This window comes from Schistocerca americana, chromosome 5, assembly GCF_021461395.2.
Source record: "Schistocerca americana isolate TAMUIC-IGC-003095 chromosome 5, iqSchAmer2.1, whole genome shotgun sequence".
Taxonomy (NCBI): domain Eukaryota; kingdom Metazoa; phylum Arthropoda; class Insecta; order Orthoptera; family Acrididae; genus Schistocerca; species Schistocerca americana.
In genome coordinates, this window is record NC_060123.1 from 465,660,026 (window position 1) to 465,678,271 (window position 18,246).

General features: G+C 42.4%; 1 protein-coding gene across 1 annotated transcript; it reads left to right on the forward strand.

The window, feature by feature from the left end:
• Positions 1-647: 647 nt before the first annotated feature.
• Positions 648-13,989, forward strand: LOC124616438 (allergen Tha p 1-like). Its single transcript, XM_047144746.1, has 3 exons — positions 648-707; positions 7,049-7,184; positions 13,755-13,989. Exons 1-3 carry the CDS (start codon positions 648-650, stop codon positions 13,949-13,951), a joined length of 393 nt encoding a protein of 130 aa, XP_047000702.1. The 3' UTR covers positions 13,952-13,989.
• The last annotated feature ends 4,257 nt before the right edge of the window (positions 13,990-18,246 follow it).

Below are 18,246 nucleotides of genomic sequence, written 5' to 3' on the forward strand. Positions count from 1 at the left end.
GGCCTTATCATTTGATCTTATTGACTTAGAAGCTTGATTTTTTTCCCCCTCAGGAACCATGGAGCCTAATACGTGATATAAATTTCAGCTTTTTTTTTGACTCATTCCTAAGAAAAGGGATTTTTAAGAGTGGCACAGACAGGCAGAAGCACAGACAGACAGACAGACAGCAGACGCTACAAAGCGATGCTATAAGGGTTCCGTTTTTACCGACTGAGATACGGAACAACATACACTGAGAAACCACCAAGAAAAAATGAAAGTTACTATGAAGCTCATAAAATTTAATAATAAAGCTTTGGAAGGTTCTGGACACACCTATAAAAACGACTGGTTTATGTTGATACCTGAACCTACATGTGAGTGTCTTCGGCAGTTGGGTGAGGCAGTGGGGAGTGTTTGAGGAGACTAGGTCGTGGCTTGTAATCAATGTGGAACACCGGCAGTGGTGGTGGAGGTGGTAGCCGGCCGTGGCCCGCGGTGAATCAGTGAGGCTGTGGTGTCGGGTGCGCTCCCCGCTCCCTCCTCTGGCAGCCCCAGCGCGATACGCCGCCACTCCAGGCCACGCCAGGCCAGCATATAAGCCGCGCCACCCGTCACTGCGGCACAGTCGACAACAGGTAGCTCACAGCACCGACACCACCAGCATGAAGTGTCACGTAGCTCTACTCCTCTGCGCCTCCGTGGCGCTCGTCGCGGCCGCCGAGGTAAGCATCAGTTCTCGTCGCAAGGGCCACACCGCGTTTCTAGTGCACAGTCTTCCAATAAACACAGTCTTCAATAAGCACCCACAATTATTCATTCACAGTTGTCCACAATGCTTGCAGGTAGAAAACGTACTTCGGGCGCATCACATAGGAACTGCTGTAGGACATTTGTTTTCAAGTAAGTTTACAAGTAGCCTGGTGGGTAAGGTCAGACGCTCCATGCTGCCGTTCTCGTATAATGATGTTCTGTACGTGGGTCCCAAATATTTCAGATTCTCAGTTTATACTTTCTTAGACTGCCGCAGTTTCAATGCGGAATATATGACTTCAAGTTTATAAACATTCCTAACTTCAGCTGTCTTGTTGAAAACCTACCAGCTGGTTACAATTAAACTGCAGGTACTCACAGAGGCCCAGTGTCGGCTGTGATTATCATACGGCACCGACACTTGGTACACATCCTACTGCTTTAAAGTGGAACCCATTTACGTTGGAAAAAGAATGGTTTCCAATTTTGGCCACCAGCTGCAAATCTCGGGCTGTGAATGCAAGAAAGACGTATAGAAATGTTTCCATTTGTAATAGATTTGGAACAGGACATGGTGAGAAAAAGTTAAACAAGTGAGAAAGCTATAATGTTGGTTTTATTATTAACCGCTGCTGAAGCTATTTGTTCAATACGAGCTCCGGAAACGTCGACGAGATGTTTTACAAGGCTAGTTTGCACCTTGTGGCCAAAATGAAAACTAATTTTTTCCAGCATAAGTCGGTTCCACATCAACGCATTAGCATAATTACCAGGTCTCGCTACCATACTATTATTACAACCCACACAGGACCGTGAGAAGCTGCAGTTTAATTATAACCACCCAGTAGTTGAGTATGTCCTAAGACAGCTTTCTTTTATTCACTCTGTGAAATTGGCAGCGTCCTTCCCAACATGGTTTCCAGAATTGCTTCCATATTCATGTAGATTTCTCTCTTGATTTAAATTTTACACCTTCATTAAAAACTTGTCGCTTCATATTTCTTAGATTTTTGGCTTTAGTTCATTCACATTCCCTGGTATGCAATGTGATTTCAGAACTAGCTGTAATACCTAGTTTTGCGGTTCCCGTAAATGCACTTGTTGCTGCTGTTCTATTATCTATACATATTCCTTCCGGTCTAAGATGACGTAAGCAAAGACATAATTTGTTGTTGTGTCATTCAGTACGAAGACTGACGTACCTCTCCACGCCTCTTCCCTCGGGAAGCCTCTACGTTTAAGGACTCTGAAATTCCACGTTTCGTCCTGCAGGACAACAGATTTGTTTTTCTTAATGACGACAACCAGCTCGGCTGTCCTCATCCGGCATTTAGAATTGAGAATTATTTTACGTACACAGTATTTTAGCAAAGAGGGCACCATCATCAATAACCCTTACACTAAAGCTGCATTTTTCGGTAAATATAATGGCTCTAGATGCCCCTTGTTTTTAGTCCATGGCAGTACCAACATATCAACGCCACAAGACTATATCAGTCATCCAGACTGTTGTTCCTACAACTACTGAAAACGTTGCTGTACTATTACAGGAGCCATATGTTAGTCCGGCCTCCCTACAAATATCTCTACATTGTGGTTGCACGTACCGTCTCTGCATGGTAGAGGCACACACACGCGACTTTCCTCTCTGCCCCCCTCTACCCCCCACCTCGTCCCATTTTGTGGATAGGTACATGGTTCGTGAGGGAGGGCAATGTCTTCATCAAACTAGTTACCTTAAAAAGGACAGCCGGCCGAAGTGGCCGTGCGGTTAAAGGCGCTGCAGTCTGGAACCGCAAGACTGCTACGGTCGCAGGTTCGAATCCTGCCTCGGGCATGGATGTTTGTGATGTCCTTAGGTTAGTTAGGTTTAACTAGTTCTAAGTTCTAGGGGACTAATGACCTCAGCAGTTGAGTCCCATAGTGCTCAGAGCCATTTTTTAAATAGGACAGGAAAAATATAATCTTAAAATACTACCAAACGGTTGTGAAACACAGGGCAACGATCCGAGTACCTCTAGTGAAAATTGATTATTCAGTTTTATACACAACCAAGGGACCCGTGAGAAACTTTCTTACTTTTATAGTCTTAAATAATAACAGTATTCGATGTGTTTGTCGGGATAAGGGTAGTAGTGAAAATGAAGAGAAAAATCTTTAAAAATGAACCGAACGACGTGAAATAATAATCATAAATTTATGACACATCCTTGTAGATATGTGCCAAAAGGTCCGCTTTTGCATCCGGAATGTTGTTTCCCGGCTTGTACGATGGGCAGAGATTATCGAGTGTCACTAGGGTCACATAACCTATAACTGTAACTCAACTAACATTTGCAATTACAATAATAAGGTGATGCCGTAGCAGAAATAGGTAAATAACAAATCAAGGCGACAATGATAAATATGTTTATTGTTTTGGACAGTATATTCATTTAGAAAAGTAAACTTTTACTACGGGCAGAGATAATGGACTACCGCAATAGTCACGGTTATTATCTATGACAATGCTGTATACAAATAATCCAGTTAATAAACACTTTAAAACAAATTAAATGGTATTTGCGATAACGTAATATGAAAAGGGAATCTCTTATTCTTGATTAGTTACATTCGCAAAATATAAGTATGCAGCTGCCTGTCACAGTTAAAAGTCTCTTTTATGTTGAAATTTTCCACAAATTAAGGTTTACCGCAAAACTGGTGCTCAGAGTCAGAAGTCGGTTAAGAAGCCTTTCTGAGGGCATGTCATTCGGTCGTGTACGATCTGTATGTGTCGAGAAAAAGGGATAATGCATATGATCACAGAAATAAGTAAAACATGATTGGTTGGGATAGAAATGGGAGAAGCAAATAGCGTTACAGTGAAGATTAGTTGTATCTCCATGCGAAGTAGTGATTACCGGATACCAGAAGTACACTAGTTCCAGAGATACTCTGTATGCAAACCAGATAGCCGTACTTGGCGATGGAAAACAGCAAGTGAGTGTGGGTCAGCGGTGCGGCGGCAGGCGGCCACACACGCAGACGTACGCGTGTTGTGGGTCGGGAGGGAGCGCTGCCTCCGAGAGTGAGAGCGGTCCAGCGGGCCGTTGCGTCACCAGTGGCGCAGGTCGCGGTTTCGCCGACTGGCAGACAGGAGTCACGCCGTAATAGCTGCATCTGCAACTGTCGACAGAACGAACCTTTAATAGCATCGTACCACGCGATAGTATTCCATTTATTAGTCCCATACCATGCGATAGTATTACATTATATGGTCCCATCTGGTACCGGATACCAAGGATCCCGAAGAAATGTGAGGTCAACATCAGTCTGTCGTCCAAATGTAACTCATTATACTACCATATACAATTAGTAAATAAGGTAAAACTTAATAAACGCTTGAGTGTATAAATTTCAGGATATTTGTCTACAGACGTTAAAGTAACCTCTGGCGTGCCACAGGGGAGTCCTATGGGACCATTGCTTTTCACAATATATATAAATGGCCTAGTAGATTGTGTCGGAAGTTCCATGCGGCTTTTCGCTGATAATGCTGTAGTACACAGAGAAGTTGCAGCATTAGAAAATTGCAGCGATATGCAGGAAGATCTGCAGCGGATAGGCACTTGGAGCAGGGAGTGGCAAATGACCCTTAACATAGACAAATGTAATGTATTGCAAATACATACAAAGAAGCATCCTTTATTGTACGATTGCGTGGTTGCGGAACAAACATTGGTGGCAGTTACTTCTGTAAAATATCTGGAAGTATGCGTACGGAACGATTTGAAGTGGAATGATCATATAAAATTAATTGTTGGTAAGGCGGGTGCCAGGTTGAGATTCATTCGGAGAGTACTTAGAAAATGTAGTCCATCACCAAAGGAGGTGGCTTACAAAACACTCGTTCGACATATACTTGAGTATTGCTCATCAGTGTGGGATCCGTACTAGGTTGGGTTGACAGAAGACATAGAGAAGATCCAAAGAAGAGTGGTGCGTTTCGTCACAGGGTTATCTGGTAAGCATGGTAGCGTTACGGAGATGTTTAGCAAACTCAAGTGGCAGACTCTGCAAGAGAGGCGCTCTGCATCGCGGTGTAGCTTGCTGTCCAGGTTTCTTATACCTCCCGAGGAGATCACGAATGTAAAATTAGAGAGATTTGAGCGCGCACGGAGGCTTTACGGCACGTTCTTCCCGCGAACGATACGCGACTGGAACAGGAAAGGGAGGTAATGACAGTGGCACGTAAAATGTCCTCCGCCACACACCGTTGGGTGGCTTGCGGAGTATAAATGTAGATGTAGACCTTCTATGTTACACAGACAGGGAGAGCGTATTGGAGCCTATGGATGCCTTTCACGAAATTATTACAGTAAGTGAACTGTTGGAATCCTTCTGCACCAGGCAGGACACAAAATTACAGCCATGAACACCTGACTGACCATTTTGCATGCACAATCAAAAGGCATAAAGTTAGATTCTCGAAAGCTCAGAAGTAAACAGAAATCAAAAGCGACAGTGAGCTGTCATCTGAACGAAACGATTGACAACGAACACACAAAAATAATAACGACCTTAAAGAAAGAAGCCTCTTCTTTCAAATCACATCATATTCAATAGAATACACTTAGTTTTATTTATTATAGGTCCTCTTTTTGTAGCACATATTATTTTTGCAAACACATCAAATCACAATCAAAGTCGTTTATGCAATAACATTCAGAATTCAAATGATAATACGCTTTATTGTTTTTATTAAATGGATGGCATAATTGAAGAACAGACTAAAGACACTTCTCTTTTACGTAAAATAATCTGAAAAAATTAAACATCTTCACAACGAGAAAATGTACAGTATCTCTATTAACCAGGAACGCTAGGTGCGTGTAAGATCTCTGGCAATGGCTGTAAACTCTGAATGTGTTCAGTCCGAAAGCAGCGCTATCGAGAAAGGTAGACAACAAAGATTCACAGGACTACAGGGAATATTTCGTCTTGTGAATCCACCACAACCTTTCTCAGAAGAAAGCGATAATTGCAATGAAATGAAAATCCCTAGCTGCGTACAGGCGTTGATATACGTCAGTGAGGACAGTTGAAAATGTGTGCCCCGACCATGACTCTAACCTGGGATCTCCTGCTTACATGGCAGATGCTCTATTCATCTGAGCCACCGAAGACACAGAGGATAGTGCGACTGCAGGGACGTATCTCTGGCACGCCTCCCGTTAGACCCACATTCACAATTGATTTTCCTGCACTATATTCACAGTGCCCCTGCCCATTGTACTCATTACTCGCTGATTTTGCCGATTCCCGTAAGAATTCCGGCACTGTTTGTGCATCCGCACAGAAGAAAATGGTGAAATAGTCGGTGAGCCTCATATATATATATATACAGAAAACGATAAGCTTAAAGCCGATATAATTCGACACTGATGGTTTCCCAAGAACAGTGCAACTTCAGCTATACCTCGGAACCAGCATCTGCTTAAGGAGCAAAGCCTTCAAAATGCGTGGTATATAATAAAAAAGTAGAGCAACATTAAAATCTAATAACTGGTTACGATGGGTCTATATATGCCGGCCGCGGTGGTCTCGCGGTTCTAGGCGCGCAGTCCGGAACCGTGCGACTGCTACGGTCGCAGGTTCGAATCCTGCCTCGGGCATGGATGTGTGTGATGTCCTTAGGTTAGTTAGGTTTAAGTAGTTCTAAGTTCTATGGGACTGATGACTACAGCAGTTGAGTCCCATAGTGCTCAGAGCCATTTGAACCATTTTTATATTTGAAGTAGAGTCACACTAACAGCCTGTACAGTATTTGGTTATGTAAAGCAAGAGAGTTCTAGTCTGAAATAAAAGTGACGGTAGCAACAATCAGATTCAGCTGTCATTTTTTAAGTTTCCTTTTCTTCTTCTGATGCTGTAGCTGAGTTTGATGACAGGATTTGGGACATGATCTTCAACGACAATTTCATCTTTTCTACATGTAATATTAATCCCGTAATCTAAGTACACACTTAGCCAACATTTATTGCATGCATAGATACCAACACAAATTTTAGTAGATATATCTTCAAGAACTCATTAAGCAAGACTTCGCAGATATATAGAATGGGATGGCGCATTGGTAAGGTGCTAGAAACGTTTTCGGGGAGATAGTGGCTCTAATTCCCCATCAGGCTCTCAAGGCACAGTTTAAAGCGATGCCTAGGATGGTACCTTTGGAAGGGTACGGGCGATATCGCTAGTTTTGTTCATGAATACGAATTACTGTGCATGCAATGAGTCCTCTGGTTACAGCGAGTGGTGTACTGTGTTGCAGGAGAAGTACCCGGCCACGTTCGACAGCCTGGACCTGAAGGCGCTGCTGTCGGATGAAACGCGAGTCCAGGACGCGGTGCGCTGCCTGCTGGAAGAGGGAGACGCAGCGTGCAGACCCGCCGGGAAGGCGCTCAAGGGTGAGCCCCATCGTAGTCTACACTCCGCTACCCAGTAGTATGGTTTGGTCCATACCATAAGCTCACACACTCAAAATGAGGCCCGTGCCGTGGATACATTGAGTCTGTATTCAGTAATCACGTAACTCCAGATTGCAGTAACGGGACCCCAATGGAATGATGATGATTGGAATATGAGTTTTCCCCGAATTTAAATAAGTCTGGTTAGAAATAATAATGTGGGTTGGGATAAAGGTATAAGTCAGTCTGAAATTCCAGTCTACTGTGGCTGATATTACAAGAACTTTGTATTCCGAGCCCATACTCTAGTTCCATTCAAGTAACTCAATTCTTCTCCCAGAATACATAGTACTTATTGGTACCCAGCATAAAATTAGAGAAATCTTGGTTTATTGCTGTACCAGTCAACTTTTCCGAGGCACGCACATTTGCCGACATGTAATACTTTAACTGTAACACAACCGCAGGCCGCGGGTAATTCTTCCTCTTTATTGAATAATTTAACGTTATTTGTTTCACGTGGTTAGCAAGAGGAGAAAGCGGAATTGCCTTGATAGCGGAAGTGGCGGTAAAAATCAGCACAGTCAGTGACTGTTGCTCCATTACTAACAGAGTGATGTGTGTCCGCGGAAAGAAATAAACATATATCAATACCAGTATTTGCGTTGCTTAGGAATGCTTCTTTTAAAAAGACCGAACTCCGTACAAAGAATTTTCAGTAAACATCGTTTCCATTATAGATCCTGCAATATGTGTTTATGGCTACAGCAGTGGCTGCCGATCAGTAGCAACACCGTAATAGTAACAACCAATTTCTTTTGGCGCTTCTCATTAAAATTCAGGAAAATCATTTAAGACAATGTTAGGACAGAAAATATTAGCAATACTGAATAAAAGTAATACAGCTTTGGATCATGTTAATCTAAGTTGTACAAGGATTAACGATATCATCTTCTGCTTTCCGTGCAGAAAGGAGAAGGCCTAGAAATAAGTGGTAAAAGAAACTGAACTAGTTCCAGCAAATGTTTTAAAAGAAAAACATAACGGAAAGTTTAGACAGAGGTTACTTTTTTTTACATAAACTCGAGTCTCGGGTGGCTGTGGATTCTTTTTCACATAATAAGGTTCTGCTACACGTCACAAGATTCAGACAGATATAACCACTGCAGAAATCGCTGTATCGCTGTTGTCGCGCTGTACCCTGATTACTACTACATTTCTAAAAACAAAACAATTGGAGTGGTTGAAGTGGAACATTGTTTACCAATCACAAGCGTTAATTCTTCCCTAAGGCATGTGTTGAATTGCTCTGTAGTACTCAATTATACAGGGCGGTCAGAAACAGTCTGAAAAGCTAGTAGAAGTGTTGCAGGGCAGCTAGTGCATAGCAATAACTGTTAAGAAGGAAATTCGATACGTTGCGCCGTTGCCGAGTTCATTAGCATTGAAATTAGTTAGCCAGGTCGTTACGCGCGGAAATTCAAGCCGCCAAGCCGCCCGCCAGAGACGGTGTTGCCAAAGGTGTGCTTCGTTTGGTTTCCTGAAACGGAAGAAGAGAGTGATACAAAAATTGGACTTAGGACGGTAGTAAAGATCGAATCCGAGGCATAGCCTGAGCAACATCGTGCGCTATCATCTACACTATGAGAAAAACTGACACTAAATTTACCGATGGGCTGACCTCATTGACTAACTTCAATGCTAATGAACTCGTAAACGATGCAGCGTATCGAATTATTATCTCATTATTTCTCAGCACGGCGTGCCCTGCAACACCCTTACAAGCTCTCGAGACTATTTCTTACCACCCTGTATATCATCAACCAATCATTAAACTGCGCAGAAACAAAATTCAGTTCAAAATACTAAAACACTGACTCTAATTGAAAGGAATAATATTAATTGATTGACCAGAGCACTACACTTAAAACGATAACACTACTCATGGTGCTAACTCCACTCCAACCTGTTACATCTTCAAGGTCGCCTATTGACTGTAGTGATGGCAGTGTAACAATCCACGTCAGCCATTACGAGGCCTCCGCTATCGCCCACGTTGTTCATTGTTATTACCGTTCAAAATTGCATTTAGATTTAAATCTCACAAGGAGACACCCTACTGAGGCATAATTTTGTAACCCGCATTGAAATTAGTCAATCAGCCTTTTGATACACCTTTGGAACGCAATAAGGAAGTGATTGTGCGTGGCATGCATTTTAAGAGTCCTTGTTGGGTCTATGGAGGTATACGACACCATATCTCTACGCACTGGCCACGTGTTTTCTGTAAATCACGGTCCGGCGATTTGTAGGCGTGGAGCTGGCACCCTGAAGCGTCACAGTAGTGTTCCATTGGCGTCACTTCATATGTATTTCCTGACTAAAAATCAATATGAGTTTACTGTCGTGCTCCTAAAACCGCTGTAGCATGATTCTGATCTTGTGACGTGGATGGTTATACCACTGGAAGATGCCATCGCCATCGGGAAAGACATCAAACATAAAGGGATACAGGTGGTTCGCAATAATGTTCATGTGGTCCACAGTTGTGATGGTGCCTTCGATTGTTGCCACAGATCCTGTGAAAACCCAAGTGCAAGTCCTTGATAGCGCGCTAGGCGGCGACCTTGGCGCGATGCACGTTCGATTTGAAGACGGTATATCCGGGTATGACCGTCGCCCTGGAGTAACAAGAAATGTGATTCATCAGACCAGGCGACCCGCTTCCATTTGATCCACTGTCCAATACTGATAACCCCGAGCCAATTGCTACACAATTGATGATGTCGCTGATTCAGCATGAAAAGGCGTGCGGGTCACCGCTGTGGAGTTGAACGGTCAGTGGTGTGCTTCGAAACACCTGTGACCGGACCAGCACTGTCGCCACATCTGCCACAGATTGCCTCCTGCCCAATTTTACAGAACGGGAAATCTCCGACCTCAACGTTATGCGATGAAAGGTGGACGCCCGACAGCTTGTGGTCTGCCCATAGTTTCACAACCTGCAACCAGTTCCCATACCGGTTCACGACATAATCGCGTGATAAGCCGACCAAATTCGCCGTTCCCTAGATGCCCGTTCCGAGGCGTCGGGCCATAGCAATCTGCCCTTTGTTAGAGTGGCTTATGTCAATGGAATTCTCCATGTAGTAGGCTAGGCCGCGAAGTTACTCTCGCAGTGCTTCCAGCACGAGCTATTGCGTCGTCTAACGTTTTGTACTCAGTTAAGCTCAAGTAAATGATTAATTACCACGATTGTTCTCCGCTAATTGATCCGTTCCTTTCCTCGCCTCATGTACGATCAACAGTGGAAAATGGTATTCTGTCTAGCCTCCACTACACACCTTACGATAGCTGTTAAAGGAGGGATGTATATGTAATGCGAATGCCGGTATGGGTCCCTACTTAATGACTCAAGCACATTTTCTGGCGCTCTTTGGGCCAATCGATGAATTTGAAGCCCTAGTATTTCTTCAAAAGTATTAGTGTAATAGATGATTTCGTTTTGAATTACATTGTCTTTGAGCGTGAATTATCCGATTTTACATACGTGCTCGATGTTTAGAATTATTTTGCATTAATCATTTTATTGGAAATATTTTATTACTTTTCAGCATAAAACTCTTATACCAGACGCCACCCAATAGAGTTCTATATCTAATAATTTATTGCAACGCTCCCCATATAATTCGGATTACCCTTCTCTTGGGGAAATAATACATTTGGCATTCGTATGCGGTGGCATACTATTGTTGGTGTTTATATGTTTACGGTGCAAGACTTCCAGTATGAGATAGTAAACGATCCCATAAGCGACCAACTGCATACTGAGAGGAACGTAGAGCTCTGAACTCGGGCTAACCGCTGTTTGGCTGATTTAAACTGTAATAGCTGATAGCTCACCTAACAGTGAAGAGACTATCTATTTAACATAAACGCTGAATTTAATGTCAGTAACCTAGTCGTATGTCTATTAATCGATGTCGCTAAAGGATCCCCAGAATTTCCATGTCCTGAGAAACATTTGTTTTGTAATTCTTGGTTTCTACCCCGCCTCGATTATTTTGGCTGCTAGAAAATTGAAAAATATAAACGCTGAGGTAGTGAATGTAGTTTCTCTGGAGGCACTAACAGATTATTAAGATTAGGTTTATGAAGTACAAAAGTAATAGGGCACACTGCAGCTGGCTGTAACCAACCACTTTACCTAATGCGATCGATGTACTCGCGAATTCGTTGTTTCCAGAGAACGTGCGAATTCATGCGCTTCAGATTACCAAAACTGTGCTGCGACCGGTTTGCAGGTCACTGCTCCAGACAGCAAAGTTGCATAAACGAAACCGGTCGGAGAGCTTTTACGCAGCCGCGGCAATCTGTTAGCGAGTAACGCGATGTAATTAGTTGCAGTCACGTGATGGGGTGTGAAATACAGAGGTCGCCTGCTGAACGGAGAGAGTGATCCACCGCGTAAATGTTAAGAAACGATGCTCTTTCTTCAATTTTCATACAGATTTCTACATCGTTGTTGCACTCATGGTCCTCGACAAACCCTCACGTATATAGGCTACTGACATACAGTCACTGAGTCAGAAGCTCTCTGCAACCATATTTACGTTTTGGAACCGGTTTCTCGCAAACGTCCTGTTTTCCTGTTTACTTTTAAATAAGTGTCTTCCGTGTCACGTTCTTGGGAATCCTCTTACCCTAATCTTAATGTGTCTGGCTTGTGGTAAAGAGAACTGAGAGGTGTAAGATAAAGAGAGTAAAAGATGAACAAAAAATCAGACTTAACATTCTTCAATAGCAACAAATTTACTGAGTTCTTGGACACACTATAATGAGTTACTAATGAATTCAGAATTTTTCTTCTCAGTTCCAGGGTACATTATCCTTATTTCCTCCTGAACATTATTCAGTCTCTTCATACATCAAGCCCTGTAATCTAGCTTCCACGACAACAGACACGTATGGTTTTTTGTTAAACTTTGTAATTTATCGCTCGTCTTGGATCTGGTGATCATTAACACAAATATTGGTATTTAGCAGTTTATCCCTCAGACTTAATGCCTTCCTGCATTTTATTAAAAACTTGAGCAATACACGAACGAAAAAATTAATACCAAAGCCCACTGCCTCTGAATTCTACGTGCTTACCGAACAGTTTTGGTACTGAAACTACTTGGCAGAATGAAACTGCGATACCGGGACTCCAGATTGCGACTTTTGCCTTTCGCGAGCAACTGATCTACCGACTGAACTATCCAAGCACATCTGAAGAGTTATACCGAACGAGGTATCGAAGCGCGACCCTCGACTCGCTCTCACTTTCGCGAGAATGTGATCTCTCGGCTCTATACACATTTTTAATCTCCCAGGAAGTTGGGAATTGTTGAATGGAAGACCGCTCTCTCCTTTCGCCACTAATTTATAAGGTTACTCAGCCACCTATTTGGAAAGGCATTCATAACTAGCATTCCTCCACGAAGTGTGAGTATTGTGTCCTAAGTGTATCTACTGATGGTTGCTTGGTTGCTGACTGATGCGTGCGTAAACAGTTGACTGCAGTGCTTGACAGTGAGAAGTAAGGGAGAGGAAAAAATGTTACGCAAATTTCAAGTCGTATTAAAACAAGCTGAATCTCGAACACAAATTTCAGTGACAGTTTGACTGCAGTGTGTGGTATTTCGTTAATAATTACATGATTCCTTTCTTTCGTGTCTGTAAACGTCTGTGTATGCCCAAAAATGCTATAGCTCCGACAAGTTAACGCTTGTGAAGTTGTACCAATACTGTTTTTTCAACGAGAATGGATTTTGGCGAAAGAGCTCGCTATATTCATAACAACGCTCTTAATAACGCAGCGTAATCGTCTTCTATGTACGTCTATCCAACAAGTGTTGTTTATCCGTATCTTTGCCTGAAAGTGAAGCATTTATCTGTAGGCCTAAACTGGAAACGCTAATGCTGGCCAAGATATCCCTAGGCACAACATTTATAGGAGCTACACATGCTTCAGAACAGCTCATAATTAACGTGATACATTTTACGATAAAGTTTCTTTATATGAAATTACCTAGTATATTTTCTAATTATGTTCGTAATCCTGTCGTAGTTAAACATTTATACCTCCTCGTAGTAGAGTTGATCTGTAAAACATGGCCTCCCATGCTTCAGAAATGTTCCATTACTTTCTAGAATTAATGTTTGCCCATAAGAAGATGTAGTTCCGTGGTTGGAAACTCATTGTTTCTTTAATGGTCTAGTTTCTTCTTCAGTATACTCAGTTAGCCAAGTGGCTATGTTTTAAAACGCCTGGGACGCACCATTTATCTTTTGTCGTCGACTTGTTACTGCAGTTCTGAAGTCAAACGACAAGGTGTAATGTGATTATGTGGCAACCTTGTTGAGATGACGCAGAAAAGTGAAAGAGTAGTTCTGTTTGACGTCTGAGGACCCTAGTGACTATGTCAACAATTTACTCATTGCTCACCCCAATCAACAGACTCTAAACAGACCTCCATCACGAAGCACAACACAATTCTACGATTGTAACCGTATTTTTCTTTGCAGATGTGCTGCCCGAAATAGTGCGCACAGACTGCGCCAAGTGCACTGAGACACAGCACAAGAAGATCGGAGGTTTCTTCGGAGAGATTTCGCGCCGCCACCCAGACCTCATGAAGAAGTTGCTGGACAAGTACGACCCATCTGGAGAATACAGGAAGAAGTACGCCAAGTCCTGGGCCGAGCACAGCATCCACCACTAATCACCATCATCCCTTGTAACTCTTATATTTAATAAATCTATCACCTACACTATAAAGTCAAAGATCATTTCGACCTATCCAGAAACATGAAAATACATGCAGTTGCTAAACTCGCATGTTCTGTGAACACAGAAGCGATCTGCTTTCACCTCACTTAATATTTAGTGATGAAGCAACATTTCATTGTAGAATCGGCGTCATTTGCACTTATGGGTCCAAAGAATCAGAAGTCAAACGTAAAAGCATGAAAGAGGCTTGTCATAAGTGAGCGTGCTTTGTTTAATGTTTTATGACAAGGTGTACTACATATTCTATTTTGAGGACACACACAGTAACTGGGAAGACAGTCTTGAAGTGCCACAGACGTGGACTTTTCCTCAAATTCAAGAAGACACCAGTGATTTCCTATGCAGACAACATGGAGTCTCACTTCACTGCCTCAACAATGAGCGGCAATTCCTCAGTGAAATGTTGCCGTAAGTTCTCGATGTCCACGTCTCCAGACATGATCCCATCTAACTGTTCATGTGTACCTAAAGTATTCGTTACAACTTTATCTCGTGACATGAATCAGCTGTTTGGCAGAACAACAAGAGCAGTGACATTTATCATCAAAGGAATCTTGCTTAGCGTAAATGAAGAATTATCTAAACGTCATCTGCTTGACTAGCTATGTTAACACAGCGACAAACTTTGGTTTTGTAAACATTTTGCGTTTTTTCCTATTTTATAGTGATTTTCCACTAGTAAATATGAATTCTTATACTCATTTCATTCGTTTTGAAACCCAACATCCTAGCAACACGTGTCCATCGTAGATCCAGCGAACGTAGATACCCAGATTTCCAAGGTATTAGCAGCAGAGAAACAGCTTAGCTACTTGTAACAACTGCGTCATATAGCTTATGGAGACAGAATACGGCTTATGGAAATTTGTTGTCACAGTGTAAATATTGTATGGGTATTCTAAAGTAAATACATGCGAAAGTTCCAGTCAGTAGATTGCACCGGTCCCAGTAGTGCCAGCAGTACGGTATTGCTGCTCGTAGAAACGGCTTGTAGTTTTTTTTTAGCCTTAATAAATGAAGCTTTGGCAACATCTTACTAGCACAATCCAACTTTCTATGAAGAGTGAAGGGATTCACAGAAGAAGAAATAGATCACAACAGGAAAAACGTGTCGCATTAGTATGTTCCGGAGCTCACCATATTTGGAATTTAATTACAAATGCGAGTGTTTTATTCTGCAGTTGTTGCCATCTCCAGTAAATATTTAGCAAGTATTTCATCCACTTGCCACGTTGTAGAATATTTGTCCGCTGTGTAATGGATCTTCAGCTGACTGTTGTACTACTACTGGGCCAATACCAGTCCCGGATCTTATGTATTGACGTTTCCCATGGCCATAGTGTAGAGACCACAGGTAAAATCAAGATTTTACTAGCTGGCAAGTGTGTGTGGCCTCGACTGACGTGATGTTCGGACAGTAGACAAAAAGACGACGAGACGTACACACGGGAGCGTTAACATCAAAGACGAATTTGGTTATGTGTTGTAGTACCAGCATTGCACGTGGAGAGAAATAATTGCATATATGCCAGCCTCCCTCGTAATTTTCCGCTGACCATGTAGCATCTAACCTCTGCAAACTTTGCGCCAGGTAAAAGCTACTTTGTTGGGAGTTGCGGAAGGTGTCAAAATGGAAAATGGTGGGCCAGTATCTTCCACAATGAGATTTTCACTCTGCAGCGGAGTGTGCGCTGTTATGAAACTTCCTGACAGATTAAAACTGTTTGCCGGACCGAGACTCGAACTCGGGACCTTTGCCTTTCATGGGCAAGTGCTCTACCATCTGAGCTACCCAAGCACGACTCACGCCCCGTCCTCACAGTTGTACTTCTGCCAGTACCTCGTCTCCTTCCTTCCAAACTTTACAGAAGCTCTCCTACGAGTCTCGGTCCGACACACAGTTTTAATCTGTCGAGTCAGTATCTTATTTAACATAAAACTGGCTCACATGGTGATTTCAGTGAAAGTTTTCTATTTGTCTTCTTTCTGTACATAATTCATGTGCTACGAAATTTTTCGTAATGTGATTAACAGAGAGACCACACCGTATTTTTTTTTCTTAACTGTCCATTTAACTTTCATCATCCTTCTATAATATTACATGTAAACCGTTTCAATTTTCTTCTTTTCCGGATTTCCCAGAGTCCATGATTCACTTTCATGCAATGCTGTGGCTCAGACGTGCTTTCTCAGGAATCTCGTCTTCAATTTAAGACCGACGGTTGATACCAATAGACATACTTTGCCTGTTTGCCTGTTTAGTGTTCCCCTTACAGCCCCCGTACTTCATCCATCGAGAGCTGATACGCTGCCACGGCAGCAGAAGTTCTTCACTTCGTGTGCTATGTTGTCAGCAGGCTCGAGGTTACGTATATTGCCAATGTAACTTCTGCTGTAAATTTTTGCTTCCACCTTTGTTTTATTTACTTTTAATTCTTATTCTGAGGTCAGTAACCGGGTTTTTCTGTTCAACAGTATAATGGTGATACAATCGCCAATAAGGATTTTAGTGGGAGAATTGGATTACAGGGTTTTCGATCGTCATTCACCATTTATTGCACACAAAACGATTTATTCATAAAATATTTCGAAATTAAAACAATTTAATTTACATGAAAATATAAAGGTTCTCTAAACTCAAACCAAGGCGACGATTTAAAAACAACAATTCGCCAATATAAAACTTTCGAATAGGAACACAATAATTTAATTTAAAGGGAGTTCAAAATTTGTTTACGTGTCTTTAATACGAGCCTCTTAGTGGGCAAGAGCTCAGTGAGCAAGACTTCATTTCACATGAACCAATTAAAAACAATTTTAGCAATTAATAAAGTGTCGAGGGAATAATGCCAATTCCCAGAATTTATTTACAACAGATAACAAAAAAATGGTTCAAATGGCTCTGAGCACTATGGGACTTAACAGCTGTGGTCATCAGTCCCCTAGAACGTAGAACTACTTAAACCTAACTAACCTAAGGACATCACACACATCCATGCCGAGGCAGGATTCGAACCTGCGACCGTAGCAGTCGCGCGGTTCCGGACTGCGCGCCTAGAACCGCGAGATCACCGTGGCCGGCAACAGATAACAAACCCGAAGGGCTGGCAACCACACTAACAATAATTTGCCCTTAGAAGGACAAGATGATGGCAATAAAGAGCAAGAACTCGATACAGATAAATGAGGGTGTCACAACCTCTGCTCATTAAAATAATTTTGAACAATACGCGATAAACGATTTTAGCGGGGGCGAGAGACCCCCATACTCTTAGTGAGTGCCACGAGCGAAATTCTTCTTATCCAACAACACTTTTGGGAAGCATTAACATATGAATATTTCTTATTTTAGAAAATTCTACATCTACATCCATACTCCGCAAGCCACCTGACGGTGTGTGGCAGAGGGTACTTGGAGTACCTCTATCGGTTCTCCCTTCTATTCCAGTCTCGTATTTTTCGCAGAAAGAAAGATTGTGGGTATGCCTCTGTGTGGGCTCTAATCTCCCTGATTTTATTCGCATGGTCTCTTCGCGAGACATACGTAGGAGGGAGCAATATACTGCCTGACTCCTCTGTTAAGGTATGTTCTCGAAACTTCAACAAAAACTCGTACTGAGCTACTGACCGTCTCTCCTGCAGAGTCTTCAACTGTAGTTTATCTATCATCTCCGTAACGCTTTCGCGATTACTAAATGATCCTGTAACGAAGCGCGCTGCTCTCCGTTGGATCTTCTCTATCTCTTCTATAAACCCTATCTGGTACGGATCCCACACTGGTGAGTAATATTCAAGCAGTGGGCGAACAAGTGTACTGTAAACTTTTTTTTTTTGGTCATCGACCTACTGACTGGTTTGATGCGGCACGCCACGAATTCCTTTCCTGTGCTAACCTCTTCATCTCAGAGTAGCACTTGCAACCTACGTCCTTAATTATTTGCTTGACGTATTCCAATCTCTGTCTTCCTCTACAGTTTTTGCCTTCTACAGCTCCCTCTAGTACCATAGAAGTCATTTCCTCATGTCTTAGCAGATGTCCTATCATCCTGTCCCTTCTCCTTATCAGTGTTTTCCACATATTCCTTTCCTCTCCGATTCTGCGTAGAACCTCCTCATTCCTTACCTTATCAGTCCACCTAATTTTCAACATTCGTCTATAGCACCACATCTCAAATGCTTCGATTCTCTTCTGTTCCGGTTTTCCCACAATCCATGTTTCACTACCAT